Below are 18,618 nucleotides of genomic sequence, written 5' to 3'. Positions count from 1 at the left end.
GTATTGGAACATGGTTCCATCTTATCACAACTAGGTAATTCATTTCCAGGAGCTGGATATCACATGGACATTGGAGCTTAGGTTCTCCGCTTTTAAAGAGATATATTTTTACTAGCCTTCTGTTATAGGGAGGCTGTTAGTTTGTTTCCTGGCTGCCCGGCAGCTCAGACCTGAAATAATCACACAGAATTTGTATTAGTTAAATCACTGCTTGGCCCATTATCTTTAACTTCTTATTGGCTAACTCTTACATCTTAATTTAACCCATCTCTATTAATCTGTGCATCACACGAGGTCGTGGCCTACCAACAAAATTTCAGCGTGTCTGTTTCCAGTGGCAGCTCCATGGCTTCTCCTTTACTCTGCCTCCTTCCTCCCAGCATGCCGTTTAGTTTTTCCCACCCACCTAAGCTCTGCCCTATCAACAGGCCAAGGCAGTTTCTTTGTTCACCAGTGGTATTCACAACATACAGAGGGGAATCACACATCACCCTTCTGCTCCAATTATTACTCTTTATAACTGCTGATCTACTTGGGCAGAATGTTGCTAGATGTTTTGCTAGAATATCACTTGAATTGCCTCTGGCATAGATTCTTTGTGTGGACTGTAGTAGGAAGTTATATAGCAAGAGAGAAGTCTGGTTCACAGAGGATCTTATGGAGCTGAGATTCCAAGCTTGACTTGGCTGTCTATTCCCATTCTGTTTCACAGGGTAAAGCCCTTCTAACTTAACTAAGGCATTTTCAATTAGGTCTTATTTATTTCACTCAAATCTATATCCCAACTAAACTGGTACCTCAACATTTTCAAAATAAATAATTCCATTAATATAAAAGGAAAGAGGAGGAAGAATAAAATATATATGAAAGCAATAATGGTCTATGATTCCTGTTTCAATTTAAACAATAAAAATACAAACTAAATGTACAGTTTATATTAGTATCTAGTAGTATAATGTTTATTACTTGTTTTAGTTTTTTTCAGAATAGTTATTTACTAAGCAAATGCTTATTGAAGAGCAGAATTTGGTTTTAAACATTGTGGAGGAGCATTGACATACTAAGGGATACCTAGCAGAATCAAAAGGTACTTAAAATTTTTTTATTGAGAAAGAGTATCAATATGTAACCTGGACTGGCCCCAGAAAACATGTTTTTAAAAGGTGACATAGTATCATGGAAGAGTCTCCAGGAATGCATACAAGCTCAGAGACGCTGTCATCTATGGTGCCTGTGGTCAAAGGTTATTCGAGCAGGTTCTTTATTATAATTAGAGAGGATGTTACATTACTCACAGTATAGATTATTTATTATTTGGGGTTAAATTTTTGGCTTTTTAAAAATCTTATTCTCAAAAATGTTTTATTGAAATTTTGGTCTTGTGATCTTTTAAACAAATGTTTGTCTGCATACTAAAGCTGTATTTTTAATTGATGAAATAAAACAGTGGTGATAAAGATTTTTTCCTTGGGTGCTGCATATTAAAAAAATTGAAAAAAGTTATCAAAATATTTTATTGTTACTTATTAGGAAAACAATGGATCCTAATAAATAATGGATCCTTTTGTCTACTATGTCCTGAAAAAAAAATCCTAGTATAATAAATACTTTTCATTTCTGCTGTGTGTTAAATATATATTTTTATACTTTAAAATATAGCTAGTTGTATATATATATACATATGTGTGTGTGTGTGTTTGTATCTATGTAACTGTTGTGTGTTATCCTAAGAATGTAGTATGCACTTTTTATTTTTTATTTTGTAGACTGTTTATATTTTACTTAAATGATTAAATCCATTAGAGTGTTTAATGGAAATTTTTATTAAGGTCAAAATTTTATCTTTATGAATATTCTTTAACTTGTCTAATTTAGGTTGAATACGAAGGCTTAAAACATGAAATTAAGCGATTTGAAGAAGAAACAGTGTTACTGAACAGCCAACTGGAAGATGCCATCCGACTAAAAGAGATTGCAGAGCATCAGTTGGAAGAAGCCCTTGAGACATTGAAAAATGAAAGAGAGCAAAAAAACAACCTGAGGAAGGAGCTGTCCCAGTACATCAACCTCAGTGATAACCACATCAGCATCTCGGTAGATGGGCTCAAGTTTTCTGAGGATGGGAGCGAGCCAAACAACGACGACAAGATGAATGGGCATATCCATGGGCCTCTTGGGAAACTTAATGGGGACTATCGTACTCCCACATCACGGAAAGGAGAATCCCTACACCCTGTGTCTGACTTATTCAGTGAGCTGAACATTTCAGAAATTCAGAAATTGAAGCAGCAGCTCATGCAGGTAAGAACTTTACTTATATCTACAGTAATGAATTTCATGTTGATTGATGTTGTGTGCTATGGGAATTATGATTCTCGGATTTTTCTTCCTGCTTAATTTTTTTTCACATATTGATTCTTCAACTAGAAGATTTGGAAATAGGATATTTTAGAAAGACATGACAGAAAGAATGGTGAAAATAAATTTCTTTTTTGAAGCACTTGAGAAATGAGTTGGGCATAGCTCAGTAGTAGAGAGCTTGCCTAGCAATTGCTGGGTCCTGGATTCAATCTGCAGCACCATAATAAAAGAGCTTCTTTAATTTATGATTTGGAGTACAGTGTGGTCTGTGAAAAGACAAATCATTCATATATTTATGAATGATAAGAGAATTCAGAAATATTATATGCAAGTAAAATGACAGAAAATACTGCTTTTAAGATAATGGTTATATTCCTCAGAAACACAAAGATACAAAGGACTTTAAAGACACAAAGGACTTCCTAAATAAAAAGCAGTCAAGATTCCATATGGTTACAAACACAAAACAAGTGTAAGTAAGAAAACATGTAATTCTCTTTCTTGGTTGAGTCTTTGTTTGGTTTCAGTATCAGAGTAACTGTAGCCTCATAAAAAGAGTTTGGCAATGTTCCTTCTGTTTTTATTATGTGGAACTCTTTGAAGAGTACAGGTATTACCACTTCTTGGAAGTTCTGGTAGAATTCTGCACTGAAACCATCCAGTCCTGGGCTTCTTTTAGTTGGGAGGCTTTTGATGACTGCTTTTATTTCCTTGCAGGTTGTAAGTCTATTTAATTTGTTTACCTGGTCTTGATTTAATTTTGGTATGTGGTACCTATACAGAAAACTGTCCATTTCTTTTATATTTTCCAATTTTGTGGAAGACAGGTTTTCAAAGTATGACCTAATGATTCTCTGGATTTCCTCAGTGTCTGTTGTTAAATCCCCCTTTTCATTTCTGATTTTGTTAATTTTGATGTTCTATCCCTGCCTTTTGATTAGTTTGGATAAAGGTTTATCTATCTTTTTTTTAAATATTTATTTATTATGTATACAATATTCTGTCTGTGTGCATATCTGCAGGCCAGAAGAGGGCACCAGACCTCTTTACAGATGGTTGTGAGCCACCATGTGGTTGCCGGGAATTGAACTCAGGACCTTTGGAAGAGCAGGCAATGCTCTTAACCTCTGAGCCATCTCTCCAGCCCAAGGTTTATCTATCTTGTTGATTTTCTCAAAGAACCAGCTCTTTGTCTCATTCTTTGTATTGTTTTCTTTGTTTTTATTTTATTGATTTCAGCCCTTAATTGATTATTTCCTGTCTTTTACTCCTCCTGGGTAAGTTTGCTTCCTTTTGTTCTAGAGCTTTCAGGTGTGCTGTTAAGTCACTAGTGTGAGATTTTTTTTCCTTTCTTTATGTAGGCACTTAGTGCAATGAACTTTCCTCTTAGCACCGCTTTCATAGTGTTCCACAGGTTTAAGTATCTTGTGCCTTCACTTTTGTTGAATTCTATGAAGTCTTTAATTTCTTTATTTCTTCCATGACTAAGGGGTGGTTCAATTGGGCACTGTTCAATTTCCATGAGTTTGTAGGCTTTATCAATGAGTGTTGTTAAATTCTAACTTTAAACCATCATGATCCCTTAAGATACAGGGTTTTTTTTTCTTACAATTATTTTTTGTATCAGTTGAGGTCTGCTGTGTTACTGAGTATGTGGTCAATTTTAGAGAAGCTTCCATGAGGTGCTGAGAAGAAGATATATTTTTTTTGTGTGTGTTTGGTTGAAATGTTCTGTAGATGTCTGCAAATTCCATTTGATTCCTGACATCTGTTTGTTCTCTTATTTCTCTGTTAAGTTTCTGTCTGGTTGACCTGTCCATTGGGGTGTTGAAGTTTACTTCTTTCAGTGGGTGGGGTTTGATGTGCCATTTTAGCTTTAGGAATGTGGGTTTTTTTTTTTTTTTTTTTTTTTTTTTTTTTTTTTTTTTTTTTTTTTTTTTTACATATGTAGGTGCTCTTGCATTTGGGGCATAGATGTTCAGGATTGAGACTTCATTTGATGGATTTTTCCTGTTAAGAGTATAAAGTGTCCTCCATCTCTTCTGATTGATTTTAGTTTGAAGCATGTTTTGTGAGATATTTGGATAGTTACACCTGCTTGTTTCTTAAGTCCATTTGATTGGAAAACCTTTTCCCAACTTTTTACTCTGAAGTAATGTCTGTCTTTGAGATTGAGGTGTGTTTCTTGTATACATTAGAAGCCTGGATCTTGTTTTTGTATCCATTCTCTTAGCCTGTGTCTTTTTATAGGTGAATTGAGTCCATTGATATTGAGATATTAATGACCAGTGATTGTTAAATCCTCTTATTGTTCAGTGGTAGTGTTTGTGTGTTTCCCTTTTTTAGGTTTTGCTGATTTATTTTTCTGTTGCCTGTGTTTCTTTGGGTGCAGTTTGGCTTCCTTGAGTTGAAGTTTTTTTTCTAGTACTTTTATTAGGGCTGGATTTGTGGATAGGTATTGTTGAAATCTTGTTTTATCATCAAATATCTTGTTTTCTCCATCTATGGTGATGGAAAGATCTGTGGTCTCTTAGTGTCTGCAGCACATCTTTCCAGGACCTTCTGGCTTTCATGATTTTCATTGAGAAGTTGAGTGTAATTCTTATAGGTCTGTCTTTATATGCTAATTGGCCTTTTGCCTTTGCAGCTCTTAATATTGTCTCTTTATTCTGTATGTTTTGTGTTTTAATTCTTATATGGCGAGGCACTTTTTTTTTGGTCCAGTCTACTTGGTGTTCTATGAGATTTTTGTACCTTCCCAGGAATATCCTTCTTAATATTGGGAAAGTTTTCTTCTAAGATTTTGTTGAATATATTTTCTGTGCATTTGAGCTGGAGTTCTCTTTCTATTCCTATTATTCTTAGGTTTGGTATTTTCATAGTGTCCCAGATTTCCTGTTATATGTTAAGAATTTGTTGGATTTCACATTTTCTTTGGCCAATGGATCTATTTCCTCTATCATATCTTCAATGTCTGAGATTCTCTCTTTCATCACTTGTATTTTCTTGTTTATGCTTGCCTCTATAGTTCCCGTTTGTTTACCCAGATTTTCCATATCTAGAATTCTCTCAGTTTGTATTTTCTTTTTCTTTTCTTTTTTTTTTTTAATTTTTCAAGACAGGGTTTCTCCATAGCTTTTTTGGTTCCTGTCCTGGAACTAGCTCTTGTAGACCAGGCTGGCCTCGAACTCACAGAGATCCACCTGCCTCTGCCTCCTGAGTGCTGGGATTAAAGGCGTGTGCCACCACCGCCCAGTGAGTTTGTATTTTCTTTATTGCCTCTAAGTCTTCAAGTCTTTAACTGCTTGCTTTACTTGTTTGATTGTTTTTTCTTGGTTTTCTTTGAGAAATTTATTGATTTCCATTTTTTTTTGGTTTGTCTTTTCCTCCAGTTTTTCATGGAAATTTTCATTTCCTCTTTAAAGGTCTCCCTCATCCTCATAAAGTTACTTTTTAAATCATTTTCTTCTGCTTCTTCTTGGTTAGGACGATCAAGTCTTCCTGTTGTATGACCAGTGGGTTCTGGTATTGCTTTGCTGCTTTTTAGGTTGTTGGGTGAATTCTTGCATTGGCACCTATTCATCTCTTCCTCCAACTGGTGCTGGCAGTGTCTTTGCCTCTTAGTCCAATCCTTGCAGTGGCTGTCAGTGTCTTTGGTAACTGTTCTTGGTCTATTCTGTACTGTCACTGTTTGTATCTGAGGGAGCCACTGAGATCTCTCTTGGTGCTCTCTCTTGATCCACTCTGTGCAGTCACAACTTGTGCTTCAGAGTTTCTCTCTTCTTGGGGACCAGCCTTGATTAAAAATATAGTAAGGAATATGAAGATACAAATGAAAATAATAAAATGGAGAAATATATAGTATAGTATTGGGAGGGATTTCCAGTGAGTATTAAAAATTCATCCACATTTAATTTTCAATTGTTTTAAATACCCCTGACTCCAAAAGGTAGGAATAAGACAAAAAATGAATTAACAGATACAAGGAAATGAACATACCAATTGAAAGTCACAGGCTACATTCATAGTTAAACATTCTGTTGTTAGAACAAAACAAGTCACATTCATACCCTAGACCAAAGCATTCTGTAGGCAAACCACTCTCTGGGTGGAATCCAGTTATCTCCTTAAGGGAATTGGAACTTAGACTTTTGTTTGAGGTAGGAACACATCTACTTTTCTATTCTTGGAGTACAAAGTCTGGCTATTAGCTATACCTGTTGACAATAACCCTGAGAGAGCAGAATTCTCTGATCTACATCTATGTGGGACCTTTGCTTGAGGTAGAGGCACAATAACCTTAAAGAATTAGAGGTAAGTTCCAACTCTCTGACCTTTGGTCTACATGGAAATATGCTCATATTTTTGGGCTTTCACAATTCCTCCCTTTTTATTTATTTTAATAATGCCTCTGCTTCTGCATCAGGCAGATGGTTGCTTCTGCCTTAGGTGAACACTTTTCCATTTCCCAGACTTACCCATCTTCTGAACATGCCGTCCAAATATGCAAGTCCATGTCTTAGGCACCTGGGGGAAAAGATCAAACCTGTCATTGACTGTCAGCCTCTGTAAATAAAGGGTTAAAGGAGACAGTACTGGACTCTGTGTCTCTGAGCCAAGTTTCTAACAAGAGAGTTCATCCGCATTTAGCTAATGGTAAGCAAGCAGATAATACTTTGTGCTATGCATACTTCTATGGCTATAATATCTCCTAATTAAAGGAGTGAAGGATCACCAGGGTTGGAAATGCCCAAGTTTGAATTGGTCTAGAGTATTCAGCAGTATTAAAATATAAATGTGTCTTATCAAACATGTAAAATTCAAGAATTCATTGCTAATGTCAAACTTTTCTTAGACAAGTTCTAATCATTAACATCTTATAGTAAACTAAAGCATTAGCAGGTCAATACCATAACACAATTTAACAGGTCAATACTATAGCACAATTTGTCAAAACACAGTTCTCTTCAATTCATCCTAACCAACATACAGGAGAAGGTTTTTGTAATGGGCGAGAGTACAAATGCAATGCTGCTCTTAAGGAAATTGTCCCAGTATCTGAACAGCAGCAAAACCCCTTAGACTCCCCCTCCTCATATCTAAAGAGGGCCTCCAGTCACTCCTTGTAATGAGTCTTTTTTCCTCTGATGGGGAAATTGAGGTCTCAGTTCTCACGTCCTATATTTCAACAGAAGACTGACTACCTCACTGTCAGTCTGAGTTCTGTGTCCCAAAGCATAAAATAGTCAAATGTTCAGTCTGGCTCTAAATTGAACAAGATTCACTAGGTCTGGAAGTTTTCATGGCAAGTCCATCAAAAAAATTCTTAGGTTTGGTCATTTCAGGGTGTCTCAGAGTTTCTGGATGTTTTGCGTTAAGAATTTGTTGGATTTAACATTTTCTTTGACCAATAAATCTATTTCCTCTATCATATCTTCAATGCCTGAGATTCTCTCTTCCATTCTGTTGGTTATGCTTGCATCTGTAGTTCCTGTAGTTTACTCAGATTTTTTTCCATTTACAGAACTTCTTTGGTTTGGGTTTTCTTTATTGTCCCTATTTCAGTTTTCAAGCCTCCAACTGTTTGAACCATTTGCCTCACCTCTTTGATTCTTTTTTTCCTTGAGTTTCTTTAAGTGATTTATTGATTTCTTCCAATATATTTATTTGCCTTTTTTTTCCATTTCTTTAAGGGAATTTTTCATTTCCCCTTTATGGGTCGCTATCATCTTCATAAAATTATATTTAAGGTCATTTTCTTCTGCTTCTTTTTAGAATGATCAGGTCTTCCTGTTGTATGACCATTGGGTTCTGGTTTTACCATGTTGCTTTTTAGGTTGTTGAATGAATTATTGCATTGGCACCTACCCATCTCTTCCTCCCATTGGTGCAAGCAGTGTCTTTGCCTCTTTTTCCTTACACTTGGTGTCTCTGTATCAAGGATCCTCTCTTGGACCAATTGTTGCAATTTCTGTCTGTGTCTTACGGAACCACTCTTGGTTTTCTCTGTGCAGTCACTGTCTGTGTCTCAGGGAGCTGCTGAGGTCTCCAGGGATGGCTGGGGTTGGTGGTGGGGATAGAGTGGAACTTGTGAGTTACAGGGTCTGATCAATGGGAGAGTGTTGGAGCAGCCTGACTGCAGGTGGCTTGCCTGTTGACCAGCTAGTGAAGCTGAGACAGTAGGGGAAGGGTCTGAGTTTTTTCACTGGGACCTATGACCTAGAAACTGGACTTTCCCTTCTGGGGGCTGATCATTCACCTCTTGGTTTGCTCTGTGCAGTCATAGTCTGTGTCAGAGATCCTCTAAGGTTATAGGAGATGGGTGGATTTTGGGGCAGAGTGGGACTTGTAGCTTACAAATTCTGATCTATGGGGAGATGTTGGAGCAGTCTACCTGTAGGAGGCTTGCCTGCTGGCTGGCTAGTGCAGCTGATGCGGGGGTGGGGGGGTTGGGGTGGGGGCTGGGGTTTTGCCCCGGGGGCCTAGGGCCTAGAGACTGGGGTGTCTAGCTTGGGAGCTGATCACTCACCTCTTGGTCTGCTCTCTGCAGTTGCCTAAAGATGATTTCATATTCTGTATTTGACCAGGTAAAAGGCATAGATCAATGATATAAGTCTGTTTGGACTGTATAGGCAAACCTTTATCCATGCCACATGGAAGGATGGCATGTAGTTATAAGTCATGAGGACTTTGTAGCCAACAAAATTTATTGTGCTTCACCCAGTCTCAGAGCTGTTCCCATGTAGAGGGATCAGTATACATCACCTATCTTGTAGTCTTTCTCCATCTCTTTTTTTATATCTGTAGCCAACATTTTCAGGAGGTCTCCCCCAAGCAAATCTGATCTTCATTAATTTTGAAGAAAACCATAACTTTTTGTTTCCTGTGGAAACAAAGGCATAACCTCTCCCACAATACAACATATTTTCTGACTTCCATTCTGAAGTTAAAACACTTTTAAAAATATGTATATTGGTTTAATTTAGCAGTTTCCATAATCCATGTCTCTCAGCAGCTAATTTTTATACATTAGCATATAAAACATTCAAAATAAACAAAGCACCTTACAGATTCCGCATGTCTTGTGTATTTCCCACGCTTACATGACTTATTTTTTTATATTACTTTCCTCTTTCTTTAAAGACTTTACTATTGTTTTTAAACTATTTAATTTTTAATGACTGTCTACACCCATTTTCTTTTTCTTTATTTATCATCTAAGTACATCTTTAAACACACTGTAACCTGTTCAGAAATTTTGTTAACCATGGACCTAACTCCCCCCCTGCCCATGCCACCATCTACAGCCTCCACTGATTGCATGAGCCAAATCTCAAAAGTACTAAGTTATGGTCGTATGGCTCTGCTTAGCATATGAGTCACTGGCAGCTGGTTCTGCCCCTTTTGGTTCTGTGAGTGCCTAGTCTCATGTTGGCAAGTACTCGCTCCATCTCTGGAAATTTGTTGTATCTACCTGAAGCAGGAGCTGGTACCAGTGTTGGCTGCTCAAGTGCTTAGCTGTACAGCAGGACCTTTTAAAGGGGCCATGACTCTATATGCTGAACCCATCCAAAAGACTGCTTTCTTAGGCTCTATGTGGATGTTTGAGCCCCATGTTGGCTGCCATATGTAATTTAACTTTTCTTTAGGCTACCAGTTCCCAAACAATGACATGGAGACTTCGTATTAATTATTAAAACTCAGCCTATAGCTTAGTTGTTCCAAACCAACTCTTATAACTTAAATTAAAAATTAAACCATTTATATTAATCGACATTCTATCAGTTGGCATTATCTTGCTTTCATCTTGCACCTCTTGTTCCTTTTTTGTGACTCCTGGCATCTCTCACACACCTAGATTCTTCCTCCTTTTCCTTTCCCCAGAAATCCCACTTATCCCTCCTGCCTAGCTATTGGCCTTTCAGATTTTTATTACACCAATCACAACAAATACATCTTCACCCAGTGTACAAATATCCCACAACACTGAGCCATATCTCCAATCCTGGTATACAGCGTTGATGTATGGGACAGGTGTGGTGGTAAGCTCTTGTAACCCTAGCACCCTGGAGGCTGAGGCAGAGGGATCACAAGGTCAAGGGTAAACTCATCTACGTAGGGAGATCAAATCTAGCTTGGGCTACAAAGTGACCCTGTCTCAAAACAAACATACAGAAAGATAAACATACAGCCACACACAGAGAAAAAGTATGGTATCTATATGAGGGAATAATACTTAGTCTTAAAACATAATGAAATTGTATCATTTAGAACAATACTGGTCAATGTAAAGTATATCATGCCAAGTGAAATAAGTCAGGCACAGTAATATAAATACTGTGTCATCTCATTTATATATAAAATATTAAAAGATGGTAGTTGACAGAGTCTGAGTTACCAGAGATAGTTGATGGGGGAAATTAAAGACAACCAAAATTTCAGCTATACCGTAGAAATAAATTATATGGACACCTTGAGCAATGTGGTGATTATATTAATAGCAATGTGTTATAAATTTTTAAATTGCAGTGACAAATATCTAGGATCAATGAACTTATATGATAGTTCATTGGGGGTTTTGTTTTAAGAGTCACAATTGCTCACAATTGCTTGACTCCATCACTTTTGGGTTTGTATTGGGGCAGAGATCATGTTTTTTGATTCTTTGTGCTAAAAGTCACCATAAACAAAATATGGTGAGATATACTGGGGAATAGAACTACTTACTCCATGAAATCCAGGAAGAAAAAGAAGGGAAATGGGAGCCAGAGTTCCAGTGCCTCTGTAAGGGCCTGTCTGCAGTGATCTAGCTCCCTCCTACTTTCTGAAGATTCTGTACTCTCTCAGTTCTGATATAGGCTGGACACCAAACTTTTAACACATGGGTTTTGGGAGACAAATAAGACAGGATAACTGTATAAGATAGTAGATATGTTAAATAGTTTGCTTTAGTCTATAAAGGACTAAAATGTACATGTACCATAACATCATATCATAGCCCTCAAAATATATAAGTATGATTTAACATTTTTTTTTTTTAAAAATAACAGGATTGATTTGAACTTAATGGAACATAGGAGTCTGATGCTGGAAGATCATTTGAACTCATGAATTTGGGGCCAGTCTTGGCAATATAGTGAAACTTCATGTTGCAAATTACTTACTTGATTAATTGAAATATATATTGGTATATAATTTACATTTAATAAATTCATCTTTTCAGCACTTTATTTAAAAAATGAACATAGATATCAATGACTAATAAAATAACTTTGGCTCTTTGTGTTCAAAGTCCTAATATGAAATGAAATATGGTGAGACATGCCTTTAATTCCAGCACTCAAGAGGCTGAGGCAGGAGGATCACTAATTTGAGAACAACCTGGATTACATAGTAACAAGATCTTATCTCAAAAAATCCTAATGTGAATTATTTTTGTCATTTAGTTTTAAAGAAGCTTAAAATACTCCATCTTTGTTAAAGTTTTTTAAAGCTCAAAATAAAGTCTCTTGCAGAATACATTTATAATCTACAATTTTATTTTAAGAATATAACCATTTAGTAATTAAGTGCCAGAGAAAAATAACACTTTATTGGTTGTAAGATTTATTTATTTATGCTATGTGTATGCATGCGTGTATGTTTGCATCACTTGCATGCCGTGCCTTGTGATAACAGAAGAGGATTTCCTTGAACTAATGTTATATGCAGCTGTAAACCATCATGTGGGTAATGGAAACCAAACCTTTATCTTCTGAAAGAGAAGCAAGTGTTCTTAACCCCTAAATGCAGATGTCCCTTTGGTACTCCTGGATGGGTTTCTCTCCATCCACCATGTCCCACTTGCTAGTTCCTGCAGCTGCTTATGAAATAATCACTCTGAGGCTTTTTATCAGTTATTATTATTTGGCCAATGTCTTAGGCCTCTTACTGGATAGCTCTAACTATAAATTAAATTATTTCTAATAGTTTATATTTTATCATGAGTCTCGTGATCTGCCTGGTTGGATCTCTGTTTCCTTTGATGATGATGTGGCATATTCTTGATTCTGCCTACTCTTTCTATCTCTGTTCAGATTTCCACCTGACTTTACTTTGCTAAACCATTGGTCAAAACAGCTTTATTCGTCAACCAATAAAAGCAACACACATACAGGAGGACCTCCCACACCACTTGAACTATCTTCTCCAGTTCTAATAATACTTTAAATATAACTTTAAGATATATCAGTAACCAGATTAAACAACATTTAGTGATCAACAAATTTCACTGTCCTTTTATTTTTATCAATCTCTTGCAGATTTAGTCTGTAGGTTTTGAGTAAGTCAGTTTTAGTTTCTTTGTAGTTCTTCATCTGTCTAATAGCATGACACTCATTCACTTGTTGAACATACATGGTAATATTTCGCTCATCCTTCTCCATATTTTCTCTAACCCTCCCTAAAATTATTGTCTTCTTCTGAAAACCATGCTTATATTTCCCCATGTCTGTCTGTCTGTCTGTCTGTCTGTCTGTCTGTCTGTCTCTCTTATCAGTATCTGGCTACTTCTGTGAGATGCATAATCCCTTACCTTCAGTGGTTCTTCTATTTGTTTTTGTTTGTTTTCTTTCTTGTTGTTCTTGTGTATTTTTTTCTTTATCCTTCTGTTTTACTATTGTAACACTTGATTCTGTGTTACCCTCTCAGTACAGCTCATGCGCCACTGTACCGTAAGCGAGCCGGGCAAGGGCCTGGAGATTGAAAGAACACACAAGAGACTTGGGTCAATTGAATGGAGATCAGCCAAATGCCATTTATTCAACCTTGGGGAAATCCTTATATACCTAGCTGCTGCACAAGGAATTCCCCCCAGGCAGGTGGGAAATTGCCATACCCCAAGATGAAGTAAAACAATGCCCTATAGCTAATCACCAGGCAGGGCAGAGAGAGCACAGGAACAAACAGAATGTTTAGCTGGCTGACCAGAAACTGTCCTCAACATGAACACCAGGAGCAGGGGTAGACCCAGGCCCTACAACTATCATTACCTTTGGGGTTATCTTGAGACTTTTTTTCATTTTTCATCACTTTTGCTTCTGCTTTAATTAGAAAAGTTGATGTATTTATTTAGCACATAATTTACACAGCTCTTAATTTTTCCCTATCATGTAGTTATAATTTAAATGATAAAAAGGAGTTGTTCGGAGAGATTAATCTAAACCATTTCCCTTATAAAGTCATGAGAGAATTTGGACAACCAAATATTCTTGCAAATATTTCTTCTTCTTCCTTATATTTTCCCATATAAACAGCTGTGGCCTGAATTTTAATCCAGTTCTGTATTTTTTTATAAACTTGGTCATGCTCCTTTTCAACTGAAGCCCAAATCATCAGCGCTGATTTCAAGGGTAACATATGTTTATCCATTAAATATATGTACAGTTATCAGTTGTGGATAATCCTTGAAAAACAGCTTTGGCACTATAATTTGTAAGGAGGGGAGTCATCAGTAGCAGAAGGTGGAACAAAGAGAAAGGCAGAAGAATTTGAGCAGCTAGTCTTCAGCTACAGCCTCAGCCTCCACCAGCAATCAACATCACCATCTTTCTTGTAGACCCCTACCTGCATGTAGCACCCCAGTTGTTGGCATTCAGACCTTCAGATTCTGGCTCTGCGTACTTCTGTAGCTGCCATTCTATCACACTTGGATTTGTGTGCCATCCATCAGCTTAGGAGACATAAGAGTTATGATTATTTTTCCTTTGTTCTTTCAAGCAAGAGTCATATGTTTTCATTAAATGTAAATGTATTCATTTAAAAAAAAGCCATCGGCAAAATAAAAACTAACACTACTGATAGTTATCATATGCGATATAAATTAGTAAATATTTTACAAATACAGTATTGAAGAAAATATTCCCCAACTCCCAACATAAGATAGAACAGTAGGGGAAAATTTTTTTTAATAAAAAAAAATGTTAAAAAAAGATAGAACAGTAGGAAGAGAATCAGTGGATATTGTTAGTTATTAAAGAAGAATACCATCAACAAGTCTTTTTTTTTCTACACAGGTAGAGTTTAACAGCAACACTCAAAATATATAGCCAGTTTAAGCTTTGAAGTATTTCGCATTTACTTTAAAGATCAATAACTCTTAAATTGTTTAAGCAGAGCAAATGTTCATTGAAATCCAAATACAGTTTAAGATACTCTAAGTTCTAATAGCTGAGTGATAATATAATGCTGAAGTTTTATGAAATTATCTGTAATATAACATACTCATTCTATTAGAACAACATTGTCTAGGAACAAATAGTAAAATATATGCATACCTACCTATCTATATACAAATATGTGTAAAATATACGAAATTTGGGTGCCATTCCTTATTTAATTTACTTAAAACTACATCAAACACACAGGGGAGAGCCCATGTTCTGTTGAATGTTTTCTATAGTTGCTATAATGACAGATTTTAGAAAATGTTATATTAAATACGAACAAAATATAAAACAGACCCAAAGCTGTTCAAAATACATTACCTGATTTATCAAGACATTTTACCCTACAGTAAGCTTGAAACATATCTTGTACATTTTGTTTTGATTCAATTTGTAAATAGATTTTTCCAAAAGGAAAGGCTGTTGCAAGGAGAGGTGGCTTGTTTGTCCCGGCCACTCAGATAGCTTAACCCCCAAAATAACCACACAGAAACTATGTTTATTAAAACACTGCTTGGCCATTAGCTCTAGCTTCTTATTGTCTAACTCTTACATATCAGTTTAACCCATCTCCATTAATCCGTGTATCACCATGTGCCAGTGGCTTACCGGAGATTCTAACCAGCATCTGTCTAGGCAGAAGATCCATGGCTTCACTGACTCTGCCTTTCTTCCCCCCAGCATTCAATTCTGTTTCCCCTGCCTACCTAAGTCCTGCCCTATCAGGCCCAAAGCAGTTTCTTTATTCATTAACCAATAAAAGCAACACATGAACAAAAAAAATCTCCTATACCAAAAGGCTATTTGGAAAAAGCTTCAGTTTATTTAGATAATGCTTAAATTTTAGAGGGAATTCACTTAGTTTTCAAGGAAAAAAAGAACACAGAATCCCCAAGTCCATTTTTTAAAACAAGATCATAATGCCAACAATAGACTATTTAGAAGATTTTTCTATTTCTTTTATAAAAAATTCAAATGACATCATTTATATCAACTCCCATATTATGAATTAGGTATTTTTGGATTGACTTACCAGAATCGGAAATAAAGAGCCATTTGAATTTAATTTGAAATAATGGGAGCATTGGTTCTACTATGGGCATTTTAAATATATGCATGTCTGTCTAACTGCATTGAGTTCATTATTGGCTTTGCACTGAAGTTATTCAGACATTGTCTTGTGTCATTGCAGGTAGAACGAGAAAAAGCTATTCTTCTGGCAAACCTCCAGGAGTCACAAACCCAGCTAGAACACACCAAGGGGGCACTGACAGAGCAGCATGAGCGAGTGCATCGGCTCACAGAGCATGTAAATGCCATGAGGGGCCTGCAGAACAGCAAGGAGCTCAAGGCTGAGCTAGATTGTGAGAAGAGCCGCAACTCAGCAGAGGAAGCCCACGACTATGAGGTGGATATCAATGGCTTAGAGATCCTTGAATGTAAATATAGAGTGGCTGTCACTGAGGTCATTGATTTGAAAGCAGAAATTAAGGCCTTAAAGGAGAAATATAATAAATCTGTAGAAAATTATACAGAAGAAAAGACAAAATATGAGAGTAAGATCCAAATGTATGATGAGCAAGTGACAAACCTTGAGAAGACATCTAAGGAGAGTGGCGAGAAGATGGCCCACATGGAGAAGGAGTTACAAAAGATGACTGGTATAGCCAATGAAAATCACAACACTCTCAATACAGCCCAGGATGAGTTGGTGACATTTAGTGAGGAACTAGCACAGCTTTATCACCATGTGTGTTTATGCAATAATGAAACTCCCAACAGGGTCATGTTGGACTACTATAGGCAAAGTAGAGTTACCCGAAGTGGCAGCCTCAAGGGGCCTGATGATCCTAGGGGGCTTTTGTCTCCAAGATTATCCAGGAGGGGTATTTCATCCCCAGGAGAATCAAGGACATCACCTGAACCAGTTTCAAAAGAAAACACAGAGACTATTAAAGAGCCAAGTCCAACCAAGACTCCCACAATCTCTCCTGTTATTACTGCCCCACCTTCATCTCCAGTTTTGGATACAAGTGATATCCGCAAAGAGCCAATGAATATCTACAACCTCAATGCCATAATCCGGGACCAAATCAAGCATCTGCAAAAAGCAGTGGACAGATCCTTACAGCTGTCTCGTCAAAGGGCAGCAGCGCGAGAGTTGGCTCCCATGATCGATAAGGACAAAGAAGCCTTAATGGAAGAGATTCTCAAGCTGAAGTCCTTGCTAAGCACCAAGCGGGAGCAGATCGCCACACTGAGGGCAGTGTTGAAAGCCAATAAGCAGGTAATACAATTTTGATGATGAAAACATACTAATAAAAGCTTTCTTATTTATTCCCTTAATTTTTGTTGAATTTGTAGTGCCAAGATAGGTGTTCAAATTCCTGGCCAACAAAGCAACAAAGCAAAGTACATCCCAGTGCCAAATCAGAAGGTAGTCTAGTTCTAAAGTGTTTAATGAATCAATGAGATGACTTAGTAATAAGCATGCTTGCTGCCAAGCCTAATGACCCAAGTTTAATCCTCAGAACACATATAGTGGAAGAAAATAATCAAATCACACAAGTTGTCCTCTTTCTGTAACAGTTGGACCATGACACTAATATTATCTCTCTGTCTTTTTCTAAGAAAGTAAATAAATAGATAGATAAATAAAAATAAAATAAAACAAGAGTTTGAATTGGATGGGATAGAAGAGTGGCTGTGGACAGGTGGGCAATGCAAGCAGTGAGGAAGGTAAAGCAGTAACAGAGACCCAGCTGCAGATAAAGCCCAAAGACCCAGGCAGTGATAAGCAGAAACCTGGTGGTCAATAAGTACGGAAACAGCCCATGGAGGGTCATGGGGGAGGCTTGCCTAACATCTTATGCCAACCAGGGAGATAGGGAGACTGCAAATTGGAGTTTGGCACAGACATGATGAAAAAGGTCTGACAGGCAATAGCTAGACCCAACTTTAGAGATGGGGATTTAGAGATTTAGAGATGGGGATCCAAGACTCAATTTTTACGGCTGTTACAAGATAGAAACTTAATATATTGCCTTTCATTTCAAACTTAAACAAATAAGACTTAGTAACCAAATGATCAAGCAATGGCATCTAGGATGAAGGACAATACAGCTGTGGGGATATGAGTAAAGAGAAGCAGACTTTTACCAAAAAAATGAAATAGTTTTGAACTATGAGTGAGAGAGGGGATAAGGAGGGAGGGAGGAAGAGAGAAAGAGACAGACAGACTTTATATACAGTTAATTGTTAGTTTACTTGTGTCAGAACTGAAGCATTAGGGAATTTTTCTTAAATATAGGTTATATCCTTCTGGAATAAGTAGGATGCTTCAATATGAACCTACCTGACAATTCTTTATTGACTGATTTGTTTTCCATTATTGAGTTTTACCTAGGTGTGAATGTCCTGATATATAGACTGGAGGATAATACTGTTTATCTGAAAAGATAGCCTCAAAAGATACATATTTGAGAGGAATACTGAACAAATATTGATGTTGATGAAAAGCATCAGCAACACATGAAATCCTTCCTTGCAAACACAGGCAATGCTGGTGAATAGTGGAGTATGGGAGTGTATGCTCTTTAGAGAATGAAGACTTATTTCCTTTCAAGAATGTCTTCTTTTACTTATATCTTACTGAAACCACACCAATGTGTTATCTGCTTTCTATTCTTCCTCTGTTTCCAAGAATTCTGTGATACCAACTGAATGTCTGTACCATAGGCAGGAATATTGTTCACAATATAAACAAGCTTTATTTAAACTTAAGGGGATGATAGAACTTTCTTTTACATCATCACTTACAGAAGTAGAAAATGTTAGTGCATGAAAAAATTAAAAGAAACCTGATTTCACTTTGAAATCAGTAAAAAGAAGATTTTTTTAAAAGATTTATTTATTTATTGTGTATACAGTGTTCTGTCTGTCTGTATGCTTGCTGGCCAGAAGAGGGCACCAGATCTGATTACAGATGACTGTGAGCCACCATGTGGTTGCTGGGAATTGAACTCAGGACCTCTGGAAGAGCAGCCAGTGCTCT

The 18,618-nt window shown here is 36.9% G+C and overlaps 1 protein-coding gene across 5 annotated transcripts in view; it reads left to right on the top strand.

Moving 5' to 3' along the window:
* Bicd1 (BICD cargo adaptor 1) overlaps positions 1 to 18,618 on the top strand; it is a 168,744-nt gene that overhangs the window by 91,270 nt on the left and 58,856 nt on the right. For all 5 annotated transcript variants that reach the window (XM_057764168.1, XM_057764157.1, XM_057764129.1 and 2 more), the window contains exons 4-5: positions 1,876 to 2,301; positions 15,757 to 16,851. In XM_057764168.1, the coding sequence (XP_057620151.1) occupies positions 1,876 to 2,301; positions 15,757 to 16,851 (1,521 nt within the window). The remainder of the gene's footprint in view (positions 1 to 1,875; positions 2,302 to 15,756; positions 16,852 to 18,618) is intronic.

This window comes from Chionomys nivalis, chromosome 1 (genome assembly GCF_950005125.1).
Source record: "Chionomys nivalis chromosome 1, mChiNiv1.1, whole genome shotgun sequence".
NCBI classification, from domain to species: domain Eukaryota; kingdom Metazoa; phylum Chordata; class Mammalia; order Rodentia; family Cricetidae; genus Chionomys; species Chionomys nivalis.
The sequence above is the reverse complement of the archived record's forward strand: the minus strand, read 5'-3'. Positions and strand labels throughout refer to the sequence as shown.